Source organism: Vanellus vanellus (assembly GCF_965231255.1).
Source record: "Vanellus vanellus genome assembly, chromosome: 3".
Classification (NCBI taxonomy): Eukaryota; Metazoa; Chordata; class Aves; order Charadriiformes; family Charadriidae; genus Vanellus; species Vanellus vanellus.
Window position 1 is genome coordinate 18,048,581 of NC_138907.1, and position 16,491 is coordinate 18,065,071.

General features: G+C 39.6%; 1 protein-coding gene across 1 annotated transcript; it reads right to left on the reverse strand.

Moving 5' to 3' along the window:
• Window positions 1-1,738: 1,738 nt before the first annotated feature.
• Window positions 1,739-13,901, reverse strand: GTF2A1L (general transcription factor IIA subunit 1 like; the record flags this gene model as incomplete). Its single annotated transcript, XM_082480295.1, has 9 exons — window positions 1,739-1,846; window positions 3,788-3,877; window positions 4,646-4,942; window positions 6,475-7,073; window positions 8,303-8,396; window positions 9,611-9,666; window positions 11,324-11,447; window positions 11,744-11,845; window positions 13,881-13,901. The coding sequence occupies 9 exons, from the start codon at window positions 13,899-13,901 to the stop codon at window positions 1,739-1,741; spliced, it is 1,491 nt and encodes a 496-aa protein (XP_082336421.1).
• Between the last annotated feature and the right edge of the window lie 2,590 nt (window positions 13,902-16,491).

A 16,491-nucleotide genomic window follows, 5' to 3' on the forward strand; every position in this document is an offset into this window, starting at 1 on the left:
TCGGAGCCTGTGAGAGAGTGCTGAAATCTAAAAGCATCTATCATGTAGTAAGAGCTGCATTTCCTGTGCGTTTATGGGTCTGAAGTGTAGCATCAGTGCAGCTACAAGTCAGCTGAATGGGAAAAAAGAAATCATAAACTGTAATATTTTAACTGTCTCTGTATACACAATTCTTCACATCCCAGCAACAATATCTATAAAAAGACAAAAGAAATGCCATGCTTGGGTCAGGCCTTGTAGTTCAGCGTCCTGTCTTTGATACTGGACAGCAGCAGATGTGTCAAAAAAAAAAAAAAAGCATGCAAGAAACTCAATAGTTGTTAAAAAACTACATCTCTATTGTTTATGCCATCAGCACAAGGGTTTGTAGCACTATCAACAAGGGTTAGCTCCCCCCCCCATTTCTTCTATATATTCCTTCTCTCCAACTCTCCCCTTTATTTCCCTTTTCTCAATGCCTCTGTGTCCTCCCAGGGAGTACAGACAACCAAAATGTCTCATGATGTCTTCTGTCAGCAGAGGTAAGAGAAGCAGCTGGAAGGCGTGCCATACCCTCGCATATAGCACTGCCCTTCCAGCAAGAATATCCTGTTCTGAGTCAGCCTGGCTGAGGCTTTACCATTTAGTTTCCAATATTGTCCTACAAGGAACAGGAGCTAGGCAGGGGAAAACTGCAGCTCCAAAGAGTGAAGGCCCAGACCTACAGGTGCAGAACTTCTTTCTGACCTCTATTGCTATAGGAACAAACAAAAAGCTAATGTTGAATACTGCTGGGAATGCACTTCTCATGGCAGGGTGAGCTACTGTCACATGCATGGCTTGTACACATTTCTCTAAGCAAAGTTTATATTTAGGGAACACAAAAACAACTCTGCTAGAAATGTATATGAGATGACATTTTATTATTATGCACAATTTGTATCATTCACAGCTTACTGGTCTGTACTCCTAGGATGTAGTGGATATGTACAAAAGCAAACTTAAATGACTTTGCACTGACAGTGAAAATAAATCACATTTTAATGTTAAATCACACTATTCATTGCATCTCAGTAGACATAGAAGGCTGAGAATAAACAATAATAATTCTCCTATAGTGAGAGCTCAAGGGTCTTCCACCCACATTTCCTGACTTGCATCTAAAGTGCTTGCCTTTAAGCCAAAGTCAAAAACCGACAAACAAAGGAACAGAAAAATAAAATCAAGGGAGGAAGGAAAGGGGAGAAATAAGTACACAGCTGAAACCGCCACAGGTTTCAGACTTGCACAGATGTTGCTCTTCCTTTTTTACTCAGCAGCTTTTGAAAAGAAATATATAGTATCACCAACAACTGTGTAGTTTTATATTCCAAGTCACACTTTAGCTCTAATTTTAAAAAGCAGAAAGAAAACCAACAGAACTGAAATTTACTTAAATATAGTCACTTAGTATTCCAGGACTTTCTCGAATTACTCACAGATTCAACATTTCAGTCTTTAAAGCTATTCATTCCAATGATGTTTCTTGAGTAGAAAAGTAATGAAACAAATCAGAAAAGAACAGCAAAGATAGTTGAGTAGCTAACAATACAGTGTTTCAGTTTGCATGTATTAACAGCACTGATTTTGCATATTTTTATCACAGCTTTGTTGGTTTAGTTTTTTTTTTTTATGGCAAAACAATAAAAGTCTAGTTGTTTCACAGAAGGTTCATACAGGAATAACAGCACAGTCTTAAAGTATATACTTCAGTGAGGTTTCACCACTCTGCATCTCCAATAGCTTTTGCAAAAACATGGTCTTTACCCTCAAAGGACATCACTCCATCTTTTAAGTAGAACTTCCATTTGTTCTTACTTCGATGTATCTGATGGAAGAAAAAAAAAAAAAAAAAAGATCAATGCCCACCACCACCAAAAAATATATATTAGACCGTCCATTAGAAAAAAGAAAGTTTTTAAGCACAATTTTCTTTATAAGCCTTGTTTTTCTTTAAAAGTCACGATAGCCCAAAACATGTGAAACACTGCCACTCAACACACCACAAATATTCAATACAGGCAGTAGATTTCAGTTGTTTATAATGAATTCCCTGCCCTATCAAGGGAACAACCTCCTGAATCTTAGCAAGCACACACACACACTCGCCCACCAGCCACCCCACCCCCCCCAAAAAAGTGGCACAAAGGTAGCTGCCTGACAGCTCAACACTGGCAGGACAAGACAATAATGGGGCAATTTCGTTAGCGTATCAGTCCCAAAATATACTGCACCTTGCAAACAAGTATGGCTTAACTGAAATGCAGTGCTTTCCTTCTCCCATACACATTGCAAAGCAATATTGCGTGCACAAACATGTTAGGATAAGGCTAAAAGCAGGAAAACTTTGCTCAAAAGCAAATATTGCCATACAAAACAATAAGAAAGAATGTGCATATTCTGCTTCTTTGAAAAGGCCTGTAGAAAGTTATTGTTTAATACTAAAAGAAGGAATTTTAAGCATCTCTAGAAAATTCCTTGGATTTTAAGCATCAGTCTATTTTCAAGTCCAGAAAGAAAAAGGAGGGGAAAACCAAAAGAAACGGGACAATAATTTTGCCAACAGCATTCTCTTGTATGTAAGAAGGTAGTTTAATGGATAACTGTTTCTATCTGCTCTCTACTAGGCCTACACGTTTTATTAAATCTATATAGGAGAGGGAAAAGTTACCAACATCTTCCCTCAACTTCTGTAACTATTAATTTCTAATAACATCTGATCTTAAATTTCCTATAGGTATGTCCAATGCTGAACTTCCTATCAGTTTTTAAAAATTTTCAATTAATTTTTCAGCTTATTACAGACAAAACTTTCTGTAGATAACTATATCCACTACCTATAACATCTCTAACATCAAACTGAGTTATGAAGCTTCAAAACTTTGTGTACCTTTTCAATACAATATAGACACCGTGGCTTAGTTTCAGATACATTTTCTACACACATCCTTATAACTACATTTTCCAAAATAACTAGTTTCAGAAACACTTAATCTGTTACACTTCACTAAAGAAATTTTCTTAGCAGCTCACTGTTTCCTAAACCACAGGCACCATTAAGGCAGGCCTAGTTGAACACACAAAAAGTTATCACTTAGTGACTTTTGAAAAAATAAATGCCAAGGCACACTCTTAAGCAAGCTATAGACAAAGTTTTCCATATTTGTTTCAAAATACTTTGTTTTGTCAGCTTTCCAACTATTGACATATAAAAGTGTCCAAAACCATACCGGAGTTAAAAGAACTTAATTTGATCTTCAAGAGCTCAAAAGAAGGTTGAATTTTAAACATTAAACTGAAGGAGGACAAAATGGCCCTTAACAACTGTTTTGATTTTTCAGACCCAACAGAAAAATCTCTCACTGAGGACTTCAAAGACAAAAAAATGTAAAAGAAAGTGCACACATTCTTCTTTCTATTAACCATTTCAAAGGTTTTAATTCATGGCTGAGGATGCATACATACACCCATGGAGCTGTTGATATTACCTAAAAGTTAACAAAATGCATAAACTTCTGCAGCTTTACAAATCTTAGTTTTGCAAGATTTGGACCCCTTTCCTTTAATAGGACATTACGAACCTGTTGATTATCCCCATTTCAGAAAACAGCAGGTAAGTCTTCAGACTATTGTCAGCTAAACTTGTAATTTTAACAATTATTACAGCATTAAATTTTCTTTAAAAGGCACTGACAGTAGACCAGACATAGATTTGCTGAAGATATTATTTAGAATGATTAAGGAACAAAGATAAAACTACATACTGTACCTTGTCATACTGACAAACTATCACATTGTCGGTGTCAAACAAGTCTGGAGTGTCCTGTTCACTGACATCATCACCAGAATTTAAGGGGTCCTAGAGATTAAAATTGTATTTTATTCATCTTTCAGAATACCACTGAATATACATGACATTAAACACACCTAAAACAATAAAGGTTACCATTGCAAAAATCAAGACCTAGAGGCTATGAAGGCCATGTTGCACAAAGCTTACTTATAAGCATCTTCATCTGCTTACATTCTCAAAAACAAAAACACCCTAAACAAAAACACGGATCAAAAAGCAAGACTGCTAACTGACAAAGCTGACCCCAGCAACTGGAATACTAATCAACTGGTATTTATTTGAAGTCCAGATGCTATAAGTTGATTCTCTTCTGAATCTCTAGGATCCAAAAATGCACATCTTTAAGAAAAGCCTTTTCCTAGGAAACATATGTACTTGCATCACATTGATCTCTTCTTTGTCTAATCCCCTGTGGTCCTTCAGAAGGATAAGAAACCCAGATTTGCATCCCAATCTTACTTAAATAAAAGGCAGAACTCCGTTCCACTGAGGCCAGGGTTTTACCATAGAACTTTAATTCTGGTAATTAAGTACTTTAATTCATCAATTCATCCAATAAAAATATGACTTCTCAGTATCTTTTTCATTTGTCCACGCTCCTCATGATGAGTTCCCGAGTAATTTCTTAGCAGTCCCTCCTATCTCAAGAGCTATGTAACTTAACTATGCATTCTCTGCATTAAACTTACCAGGAACTGTTCTGGGTCCAACAATTCAACAGTCAAGACACACACACTATTGTGATGTGTTTCACAAAGGTTAAAAGTAAATTACCTCCTCAACTATATCTATTTGGGGCTCTTCATTATCACCACTACTGCTGCTAGACTCCATGTTTGAAATACTGTCATATTCTTCATCATCGTCTTCCTCATCCTCATCCTCCAGAACTTTTAGATCCTCTGATTCAATAATGCCAATGAATTCATTTTCCTCCCTGTCTTTTGTATGTGGTATTTCTTCCTTGGGAGAAACATCACCAGTACCATCTAGCTGAATTATGCTTTCAATGTCACTGCAGATCTCCTTCTCTGATCGTAAATTAGATTCCATCTGCTCAGTAGGTTCCATCTGACAGGGATAAAAGAGACCAGAGACAGCTTGTGAATTAACACCACATGGTTTTCAATGTTCAGTACAAAGCCCGAGATTTTTGTTTAATAAAGAAGAAAGACTGGGGCACTAAAATGAGAGTTTTGAGTCCTGGCCTACTTGTAAACCCTGAATACATTTGCAAATCTTGTTCTTACACCTAACCTTAAATGGAATCCATGACAAACAATCCCCAGCAATCTAGAAAGACATTTTCTTCAACTTTTCTTTAAACACTATTGTATTCAAAAAACTTCTTAAGACAAAGACGATCAAGTGGGCCTTAAGAATTTCTATTGCAAAGAAAACTCAAAAAACACAACAAAAAAGAGGAAACAAGCTACTCCCCCATGCCAAAAAAATAGGGGTTTTCATTTTTTAAACATAAGTCAAGATTAATTCATCCCTCTCCCTCAACTCAATCAAAATGCTTTGTTTAAATAAGGTATAAAAAGCTGAGAGAGACAGTAAATATTTCAGTACTTCAAGTTAGTGTTCATAGAAGTGCTAGAATTCCTGAACAGATCGTTCACAGGAGCATAAAAGAGCTTTAAGATTTCAACCATCTTCGGTTTCTCATTAAATCTTTATTGTAGCACTTAGCTCGCATCCATATACACTTTCTAGTTCAAAAAACCCAACACTTTGTTTTGACCTTCCATTCTTACTACGGACAATCTTCATCATCCTGCTATCAAAGTTCAGATGAGCGATATAACATCCTTTCTATTTACAGTCATTTGTCATTACTGTCATTAAATTTGCATTTATTAAGATGTGCTTCAATCACATACAAGTGTTACAACTCAAAGTCAGCAAGCCAGCCTGAACCTAAAACATCTGCAAATAATTTTGGAACAAAAATTAAATGAGGTCAGGAAAGTAGCCTGTTAATTAAAATCACTGACATTTTCCACACAGCTCTAGCTGAATTCCAGTTTGTTCAGGATTTTTTCCCAAGGAAACACATTTCCTTCCAGCAGATTTTCACTTCCCAAATCTGACTTTTCATACTCGTGCATTCTCAATGCAAGTTAAATGCTCTTCACACATTACAAGTTAAAACTAATCCCAGCTGACACCGTAAAAGCAATTTGCCCACAACTGGCCAGTATCCATGTGCAGATTCAGTGTCAGAATGATGTGAAAGTTCTCAAAGGGTCATTCATGTCTGCTCAGTCGCAAAAAAAAAAGAAAACTATTACCCTCCAAAATAGTCAGTAAGTCTAAGAATACATTCCAGCTATCCATTACACTTTTAACATTTTTTAGATTTACATTCTCTTCAATCCCAGTATTTCAACAATATTTGTGACAAATTCTTAATGTAAAAAGAAGCAAATACTGCTATTTAACACAAGCTCAAGAATGAACTTAAAAATAATTTTATTGTTATAATTTAGAGGTGCTACTTGTCACTTACAGATGTGTTTGATCACATCTCTTACGATACTTCAAACAACCATCTCCAATGGATGTCTTTTCACCAGCTGATAAATAAAAGCTCTTACCTTTTCAGAGAAAGCAATGCTGTCCTGATCGTTCAGAACAGCATTATCATCCAAACTTTTGCCTGTGATAATCAGGTTGATATCATCAGACGCCTGCTGTTGCGCTGACCCCTGAGGCTCAATGTCTAACCGGCCCTCCACATCCAGCACTACATGGCTCGAGTTGTTTGCCAAAGATTCAGCAGGAGAAAACCCTTCAGAGGATTCTGGAGTAAACACAGCTGTGTGAAGATTGCCATGCTGGGATTTTTCTGTTGAGTCTGCACGCTGATTCAACACTGCATTAGCTGCAAGTTGCTGCTGACTCACAGAAGGCTGCTGGACCAATGTAGTATTGGCAGAGTTCTCCAGATGGTTTTTTTCCATAACAATTTGTTGAAATACCATGCTCTGTCGGACACCAGTCTCCTGGGGCTGCAATGTTTCAGCAGCTGCCTGGGCAGAAGATGCATTCACCTGTGCAACACTGGCAATGTTGGCTTGCAGGACTGAAGGCTGCCCGAGGGGCTGAAATATCTGCTGATCAGTATGATGTAGAATACTTGCATCTCCGGGGGCCTGTGTAACCATAACAGGCACATTTACCTTATAAAGGTGCCCTACAGAGGGAAGAGTTGAAAACTGCTTCAGCAAGTTAAGCTACAGGTTCATCCAGGCCACTGTCCTGTTACCACTATAACCAATAGCAAACACTCAGGCAAACTATGAGAAACCAGATGTTTGCAAAGCAGTACTTCCTCCAAGCACAATTTCAGCCTTTGAAAATTACGTGTTCATAGGCTTTGTCAGTCAGAGCTTCTATCCATACCATCATGTGTAATACATCTTTTTGATTTTGGCCTCCACAATACCCTGTGGCAGTAAGTTCAATAATTTAATTACATACTGGATTAAAAAAAAAAAGAAAGAAAAATCCTGTTTTGAATGTGTTTCCATGTCATTTCAGAAACTAAGGAATTCAAGATGAAACAGTAAACTATTCCATATCTACAGAGACAGTTCACTCCTTTAAGGACCCTTAGGTATCCCCTCTAAAAAACCTGACTAATTTAGTTTATAAAAAAGAAAAAAAAAAAAGGGGGGGGAGACTTGTAGATTATCTGTCTTCTCACTGTATGAAAACCACTCCAAATACTGAATCCTTGAAGTTATCAATGTTAGAATTATGATGCCAGAGCTAAGTTCCCAATTTAATTTAATTATTCTTTCTCCACACACATGGTCACTGAAACCAGCCTATAGGTCTCAAAACCTTAGGAATTATTCCTGAAATAGGTATCTAGTGACATCAGTTCTCATCAAAAAATAGCTGTTTGAGGAAGGAGTCAATCTATGGCTGAAATAAGCCGTCTACTCATCACACCCTAAGCAGTACAAGCAGTACAGGCAGTTTTATCCACAAAGGCGTGTGAGCAAAAAGGTTAGTGGACGGTTTAATTTTATTTGAATAAGAAATCAATTTGATTCTGAAGCACCAGAATGTCTTTACCTTTTTAAAACATGGAAGATTGTCCCTCATATAGGAGGGGATACCTATGTCTGGACTGACAAAGGAACACATTTGTGAGCAGTTGTAACACAAAAAAATGGCATCACCTGGCAGCCCATGTTAACTGATCTTGCAAGTGTACATAACTGACACACTAACTGCTCAATGTAATTACTTCCCCCATGCAGCAATTAAAAACACAAACTACAAAGGAAGAGGACAACTGGCTCTACCCACCTATACTTCACATTTGTTTTATCTACAGTGCTTGGCACCATGTTTCAATATCCACGTACAGTCAATGCAGTGTAACATTTTACATCTCCTCTTTAATCTTACCAGCTGCCGTCTGTAGCATCACTCCAGCTGGTACATGTATAGGATAAGCAATACCCGAAGGGAGAGTAAGAGTTGCACCAGCTTGTGAAGCACCCTAGAGACACAAGAGCTTTATTAAGAAATAGTGCATACTTTATCTCCTAGGGCCCTAAATGTCACACTAACATATCCAGACGAAACACGAATGAGTGCCTTTTTGTGATCATCTTTACTGAAGAGTTGCTTCAGACTTTTGAGATTTAGACAGATAAAGAATACTCTATTGACAGGAAAATGACTTGCCCTAACTGTTTCCTATCTTCCAGTTATCCCATTCTCTTTCTGTTAACAGAACACTTTCCTGTCCCCCCTCAACGTACGCACCATCCAGAAAGGTATTTTTCCCCACTCAGAGCCACTTTTACCTAAGCTTATGATTACTCCAGACAGCATAAACTCCTTGACTAGGCCTATGAAGTGACTTCACATTCTCTCTTCCTCCTGGAAAGCAAAGAGTTGGACATACGGCTCCCTTTCAAACTAGCTGTTCCAGGGAAATCCAAATTTTAAATCAGGAAACTTGCATGTTGTACAAACATCTTCCCAATATTATGTTTCAGCTTGGCAAGCTAGTTAGCCTAAGGCTCCAGAGGAACTCAATAAATTCATCAAGATCTGACAATTAATAGCCCCTCCCCAAACAAATATTGCCATTCCCAGAGTTCAGAACCTGTCAATTCTAAAACCACTAATTTTCTTCTAGATTATTTCTATACCTCACAGATAATGCTGCTCCCAGCTTCACTAGTGCTAACATTTCCCAACCATACATTATTTTAACACCCCATAATAAAAAAAAAAAAAAAAAAAGAAAAAAAGATCAGTAGACATGCATTTCTACTACGCTTCCATCCTATGGGCTAAATATATGCAACCATGTCTTCCAACACATTTCTGGCAGCACTGCTTGCAAAAATCAACTGGTAGATCCTCATCCTTTTTCACTGCTCAAACAGAATCAGTAGAGTTACAGCTCTCTTTGTATGGTTTTCATAAAAAAAAAAAAAAAAAAGGCTAGAAGTAACAACTGTGAGTTTCTTCAGCTCTTCATTCTCTCTCAGCAGGACTCCTGCTCCCTTGCCTACTATACCTTATTGGACAGATGAAATTGTCATGACTTTTTCAGTCCCTAAATGCTATCCTAAAGCATCTATAAATGGAAAATATTTAATACTTGCCCCCCCTTAAGCCTATTAACAACTGACAAATTTAATAATTTAGAATTCAGAATAATCAAAATTGAAATAAAATGTCACTACAGCTACCTACCAGGTCTCCTGCTGTGAAATGCTGAAAACCTCTGCCAGCTGGGATGACTAAAGAAGCTATAAGGGGAAAAAAAAAAAAAACAACCCACTTTACAAAAAATATTAATTTCTCAGCCACAGTTGATCTTTCAGTAATTTACAGTAAGCACTGCTGAAACTAAAGGCATCTAACTTCAGTTCATACTCACTAGATCAACAAACAAGTAAGCACATCCAGGCTCTTGAATATACTTCCCTTTACGTTCCTTCAAGCTTATGCTGTACTTGGGGGGGGGGGGGGGGAGTATGCCCTGAATTTATAAAACTTATATTTTGTGAAAAGCTGGTCTTGCAGATTTTTTTTTTTTGTTTTAAAAATATTTCTATTTAACTATTTGATCTGTTTAAGTTACACTGTAAAAATTAAGCATGTCATTTCTATTTATTATATCAACCAGGACAGATGTGCAATGCTACCATTTTAACATGACCAAAACCATATATGTAAAACTGTATTGCCTTGTCAACATGAGGAAAACGTGCAAGTATTTTTCTGCACCAGAGCAAATCCAGTGGTGCTAATGGTAGGAACAGTAGGGTGTAATTTTCAAAAGCACTCAATACAGACTTCAGTGGGAGAAGATAAGCTTTCCCAGGCTTCAAGAAGCAAACTATGTAGGTAGCCATAACTATTTGAAAATCTCTAGCCATAGGACAATTCAAATCCAATTAAAACAAAAAACAAAAAAAAAACCCCACAAAACAAAAACACAACACTGGCTTCAACAGATCGTTTTACCTTAATATTGCCCTTCCAAAACTTAGGAGTAACAAGGTAAAGTTCATTAAATATAAAGCCGCCAACAGGAAACAAACCCCAAAGTATATTCCCTTTCACCATATGGAATAAATACAACATATCTCCAAAATCATCTTCAACTATGAAGATTGTAAAAAAAAAAAAAAAAAAAAAAAAAAAAAAAAAAAAAGAGTGCCTGCCCAACCCTGAAGTGCACTACAACACGTATTTTCATTAAATTATCTCACATGGGGTTTTTGTCCTTTATGCGGAAAGGTCCTAATGGCCTCTCACATTGGGAGAGGCCTCAGCTGAGCATTACACTCTACCATAACATTCCCACAGTGGTCAGCTGGGCTTAATTGAGAAGAATGGGTCCTGATGCAGAGCCTGTGTGAAAGTCAAGTACTTCTCTGCAATGGAATACTGCTTTGAAGAAGCCTAACAGAAAGACAAACCAAAAAATTCCCCCAGAACTCCCACTCTTCTGTTTGAGCAACAGATTCCATTTTGTGCAGAACCAGATTAAACTCCAACATGATGTCAAAGCTGCATGGCACTAACATGTCACACCACCTCTGCACACATCATGCCACACATTAAAAGGGGAATTCAAAGCTTAACCCTACTGGTAAATTTGCAGTTGAAGGGCTATGCTTCTGGACTGCAGAGAAGGCGGCTAAAATTCTCTTCACATACTGGAAATAAGCAGCAGCTCAAGACCATGTAGACATAACTGCATTAGTTTATCAAAGTTTAATTCATTCTTTATTGGTCATAATTCAGTTGTCAAATAATTACTGGTCTCCATCATGCTAGGTATATACATAAGCATCACAAACCAAGATTATTGCAGCACCTTCAAGTCTTCCAAAAAGATTCTTGAATCACTGAGCTATTCTTAAAATGCATCTGCTGTGTTCAACAACATCTGACCTGCTGAAGCCTGCAGAACACGGTGAAAATTGTGCGGCAACTGCAGGGTAAACTGTGCAGAATGGTGGCTATGCCTGAAGAAACCTTCCATTGCTTTAGACTGTACCACCTTGGTTTCCCAAAGCTGCAGAAAGAATAAGGTCAACAGACGTCAGCTTTAAAAACAAACCACATCTAAAATGATAATCAGGTACTTCTAGTTTTTCCAAGAGTAAATCGATTGATTCTATCCAATAAACACAGTAACATTAACTACTGAATTTTGACTTGCAGCAGCCCAATAGATCATTTGCAGGATATCTGAAACTTTAAGTTAGGGCAAAAGTTTGCATGATTTGGAGAGCAAAGAAACAGACCAGTACCTCAACTCAAAAGAAAAAAAATACACAACTTCTATTAATGCAGGGGAACCCAACAAACCTGCTTCAAGTCTTTCAGAACCTGTTCCTCTACACCCTCTTCTGCAAAGAGTTCCCGCACACCTTCAATCACATCTTCAATAATAGACTTGTATAGTTTAGGCTATAAAAAAAAAAAAAAACCACACCAAGATATTTTCAATTTAAGAGGAAAATTAAGTCATTTGAAATGACAGCACAAAGTCTAATCTCGCTGCATTAAACTACTGTTACAAACTGAACAGCATGAAGAGATCAGTGTACTAAACGGAATACTCTGTCAGATGTGAAGGTCTGCAAGTCCACCAGATCTCTAAGTCCACTAACATCCCTGGGAACAGACATCCCTGGAAAAATACTGGATTTGAGCCTCAAATACAGATACAGAAATGCTTAAGAAAATCCTAGAAACATTACAAAAACAATTGCTGTGCTGTATTTTTAAACAAGCATATCTAAAATGTCAGTTTAAAACCAGCATTTACTGCTTAGTATCATTCTAGTGTCATCACCCCTAACTTAAAGGCCAATGAACAATACAAACTACTAAAAATGAGATGTGCAAGCTCTATCAGAAGCATAATGTAAGTAACTTGCAAAAATTTGAGTTTTTTTTTCCTTTGTGGTAATAGGGTGACACTTTACAGTAGTTTAGCTATAGTTATCAATACATATCATTCATCCCACATTACAACAAAACTCCAACCCAACATTTTATCCCTTCTCCTGCCCATGTCAGTATTTAAATCCTAATCCTCCAGGCAGACCTGGACAACAGACACACATAAACTTCAAGATTCATCCATTCAGATGCAAATGCAAGATAATAAGCTTTTAGCAATTTAAAGCTTATTAATATTGACTATCATTACCACTATAATATATAGTGGGAGCCTACACAAGGTGAGATTTTTAGGAAATATTAGAAGTTAAGATTCTGGGATATTAACTTACATTTTTCTAACTTAACATCAAATTACTACTTTGCTGCTCTAAAGTTGTTCTAAACTGCAGATGATAAAAAGTTTGTTCTAAAAAAAAAAACCTTGAAGTTATTAAGAAGTTATACTTTTTGCAAAAAAAGCTAACAGCACAACATAGCACTACTTCAAAATAACCATACTCATGTATGATTTCTTATGGGAGGTTAAAGATCTCCAAGAATTTCCCCAGTGCATTTCATGAAACTGAGGGGGGGAAGAAGGATGGCTCTTGCACCACTACATTAAAAGGTGTCGACTACCCCATATGTCAAATGCTTTGCCTTCATTGTTAATCCAGAAGAAAAACTGAATTTAAATCATCCAACCGGCCTATTCATCTCCCCAGGACTGCCAAGCTACACTGCAATAAGTAGAGTTTTACAGTAAGTACAAATATTTATTATGCTATATAAAAACAGTACATAGCAACTGTAAAATTCAAGCACCACATGCCTCCAAATTAGAGAAGACCGGTTAGAGCGCAGACATTTCTGTGCTCCAGTTTCACCCCTTCGCACACAGGCGCTCCTTTGCCAGAACCAGCCCATCCGTATCAGGAACCCCCAGCGCCACGAACGAAGAAATTCAGATTTTCTTTGTATGCAGCGAGGGGGTGGGGAGGGACTCAACAACACCCCCTTCCAGCAAAGCCAAAAGCACGTCTTAAAGTGAAGCCTACAGGGCCCCCCTGGGGTTGCCGTCATCTGAAGGACCACCCAAAGTCCCACGTAAGGAGAGGCAGCAGCAGATGAAACCCAGAGGGGAATAAAAGCCGCCACCTTTCTCGCTGGCACCACTAAGCTTACACGGCCCTCCGCGGCCTGGAGACGCGAGCCAGTGGCTCACACCAAACCCCAGCCCCGTGCTTTTGCCCGCAAAACGCTTTTTTTTTTTTAACGAACCCTCCCCCAAAAATAGTGGCTTTGGAAGCCACCGCTGGGCTTCCCGCGCCAGGGAACTGCCGGCGGCTCCCAGGGATCCTCCAGGGAGGCGGCACCGCCTCACGCCGGGCCGGGGAGTCAATTTCGCCGGCCCCCGCCCCGGCTCCCCTCCTTCCCCCCTCCCCCCCCACGGCGCGGAGGAGCAGCCAGACCCCGCCGGGCCGTTCGCAGCCCCCAAGCCCAGCCACTCGCCGCGGGTGCCGACACCAGGCCCGGCCTCGCCGCCGCCCCTCACCACGGGGTTAGCGTGAGCCATGGCAGCGCCCGCCATTAGCTCGCCCTCCCGCCTTAAGGCGCCGTTGCCGTGGCGACGCGGCCTGCCCGCCGCCGGCCACGCCCGCGCCCTCCTCTGCCCTCCGCCGGTGGGTTCCCCTTTTCCTCCCCGTCCTGTGAGGCACCCCGTGCGGTGCCACACACCTGGGCGTCCCCGGGCACCGGTTACTATACCCGGGTTTGTTCTTTCGGCTCCTGAGAGCAAAAAGTGGGGCCCGCTGCTGCCATACACAATGCGAGGCCGCCGAGGGGCCCGGTTTGGGGTTCCCAGCCTGAGCTCTCCCCAAAAACTTGGGCTTGTGAGCACAGGGGAAAGGAGGAGGCTCTGCCTGGAGAACCACCGTTGCCCCTCAGTCCGAAAGTATACCTAGGAAAGCTGGCTACAAAAGCGTGTTATTTTGCACTAATAAGCTCTGAAGCCGCTACTACCTCATAAACGGGAAGATGGCTGAAGCTACCAGTTAAGCAGCAGCAATCTGGTACAACTACTCAAATTATTGCTTAAATTTCCAGCAATCTGTTCATATCTTAATACAGAGATTTACCAATTTAGCAGTTACTCATCTGGAAAAAACGTTCATTAATCTCATATATGTAGGAGAATATATGCTGTGGTTTTTATACCCCTTCTGCCCATAAGTGGGTCAGTGTTACCCTGATGATTCTGAGACTCTGGAAATATCATCTTCTGTTTTTCCTATCTTTTTCCTTTTTTTTTCCATTTTTAGGTAGCTATGTAAGTTACGGTGTGATTTGGCTTGTGAAGAGGCGACTCACCCGTTAAGCTTTAATTTTTAAGGCTGACTGACTTACACATCCTGAAAAATGAAAGGATTTTAATGAAAATACTGACAGACCCTTAATTATATAGCTAGACTAACACCTACAACAACAAAAAAAAGAAGCAACATCCATAATAATATTGTAAGTTGCATTTTCACAAGTGAGACAAATGCAATTTGCTATCGAAGTAATTTTGCTCTGCGACAAAATATGTTTAATGACACTGTCTTGGTCTTGAATTAAGCAGCAATTGCATATTCAGCTGTTCTGTATTCCCTGCATCATCACAAGGGAAAGACAAGCCATGTTGCTTTTCTTACAGAATAATATAAATAATAAAACATATTTTTTAAAGCACAGTGCTCGTTTGAAACTGTCTGGGGTAGTGCATAGAGCATCATTATTCTTCCCCTGTCTGGTTAGTCCTGTCGTGTAAGCACAGATAGTGAGAAGAAGGTGCAGCCTTTAGGATCTCACTGGGCCCTAAAGGTTACCGATGGTGATCCTGCAGCTGGCTGCAACTTATTCCTGAGACAGATAAACCTGATGCAGAGCCATCTATCTGCCAGCACATTGTACAGCAGCTTTAGAAAGGTGGAAATGCAGAAAGATTTATAAATGAGTTCGCTGCTTTCTTCCACCCTTTGTTTATCTAAGGATTACAAAGTGCCTTGAAACTGGAACAATTTGTATGCCTAACTTCAAAAAGAAAGAGAGGTTGGGGAGCTTGATACCAAGCTGTCTCAGATAGTGGTTGGGTTACTTTGGCTGTGTCCACATGAAAATTTGCAGACCAAAGCAAATGCTCTTCACCTGCACTTCAGGTTGACAATGTGTCTCTGTATTTGCATATAGCTAGCACATCCCACCAGCGCAAGGCACTGTGGGCATACCCCGCGTGTTGTAAATTATACCTGTTGTATTGCCAGTGAATACCAAAGCTCCGTCACCAAGGTCAACGTGGCAGCTCCCTTCACACAAGGGACAACAGGCTGAACCTACTGATGGTACACAGCTATCACTGGGGAGAAAGTGAAAACTGGGAGTCACCATCCCTGGGGGTGTTTAAAAGACATGTAGATGTGCTGAGGGACATGGTTTAGTGGTAACTTGGCAGTGCTAGGTTAACGGTTGGACCTGATGATCTTAAAGGTCTCTTCCAACCAAAACATCTGTGATTCTATTCTTAATTTTCCAAACCACACCGGGAGGTTGCAGTGGGTGCTTCCTGCTTTCCAGGGCACTTACGCTTTCATCTGAGGTCTCTTACAAATTCCTAGAGAAGTTGCCTTTTCATCCAAGCACTGCGAGCGGTGTGTCCAATGAACAGCAAGAGAAAGCCTGGTATACATTGAAAAAATTAAATCATCTCTGAGCAAGAGAAAAATATCTGTGGATAGCATTGCTCATGCTGACTGGCTAGCTTTGATATTGGTGATCTTAACCTAATATCAGTGTCCTGCAGCATAAAGTGCAACCCTGTAGTGATTCTCATGCTTATGGATTTTGTTAACATTTGACCCCACATTTAAGAGAAGAAACTGAGCCACAGACACACCAAATATCTCGCCCAAACTCGCACATGGCAGTCAGGAGCAGCATTCAGGTTTCACTCGTCTTGGTTCAGCTTCTGATCCAGCTCTCCTCACGGCGGTCTCTTTAACAGCTCACAAGAGTTTTAGAAGTCAGACTATCGAAAGGATTAGCATGCTGTTCAAACCCTCCTGATTTTTCAGGGGTTTTGTCAGCATTTGGGAGGGTGTTGCTTAAGGGCACCGCAAACATCCTTT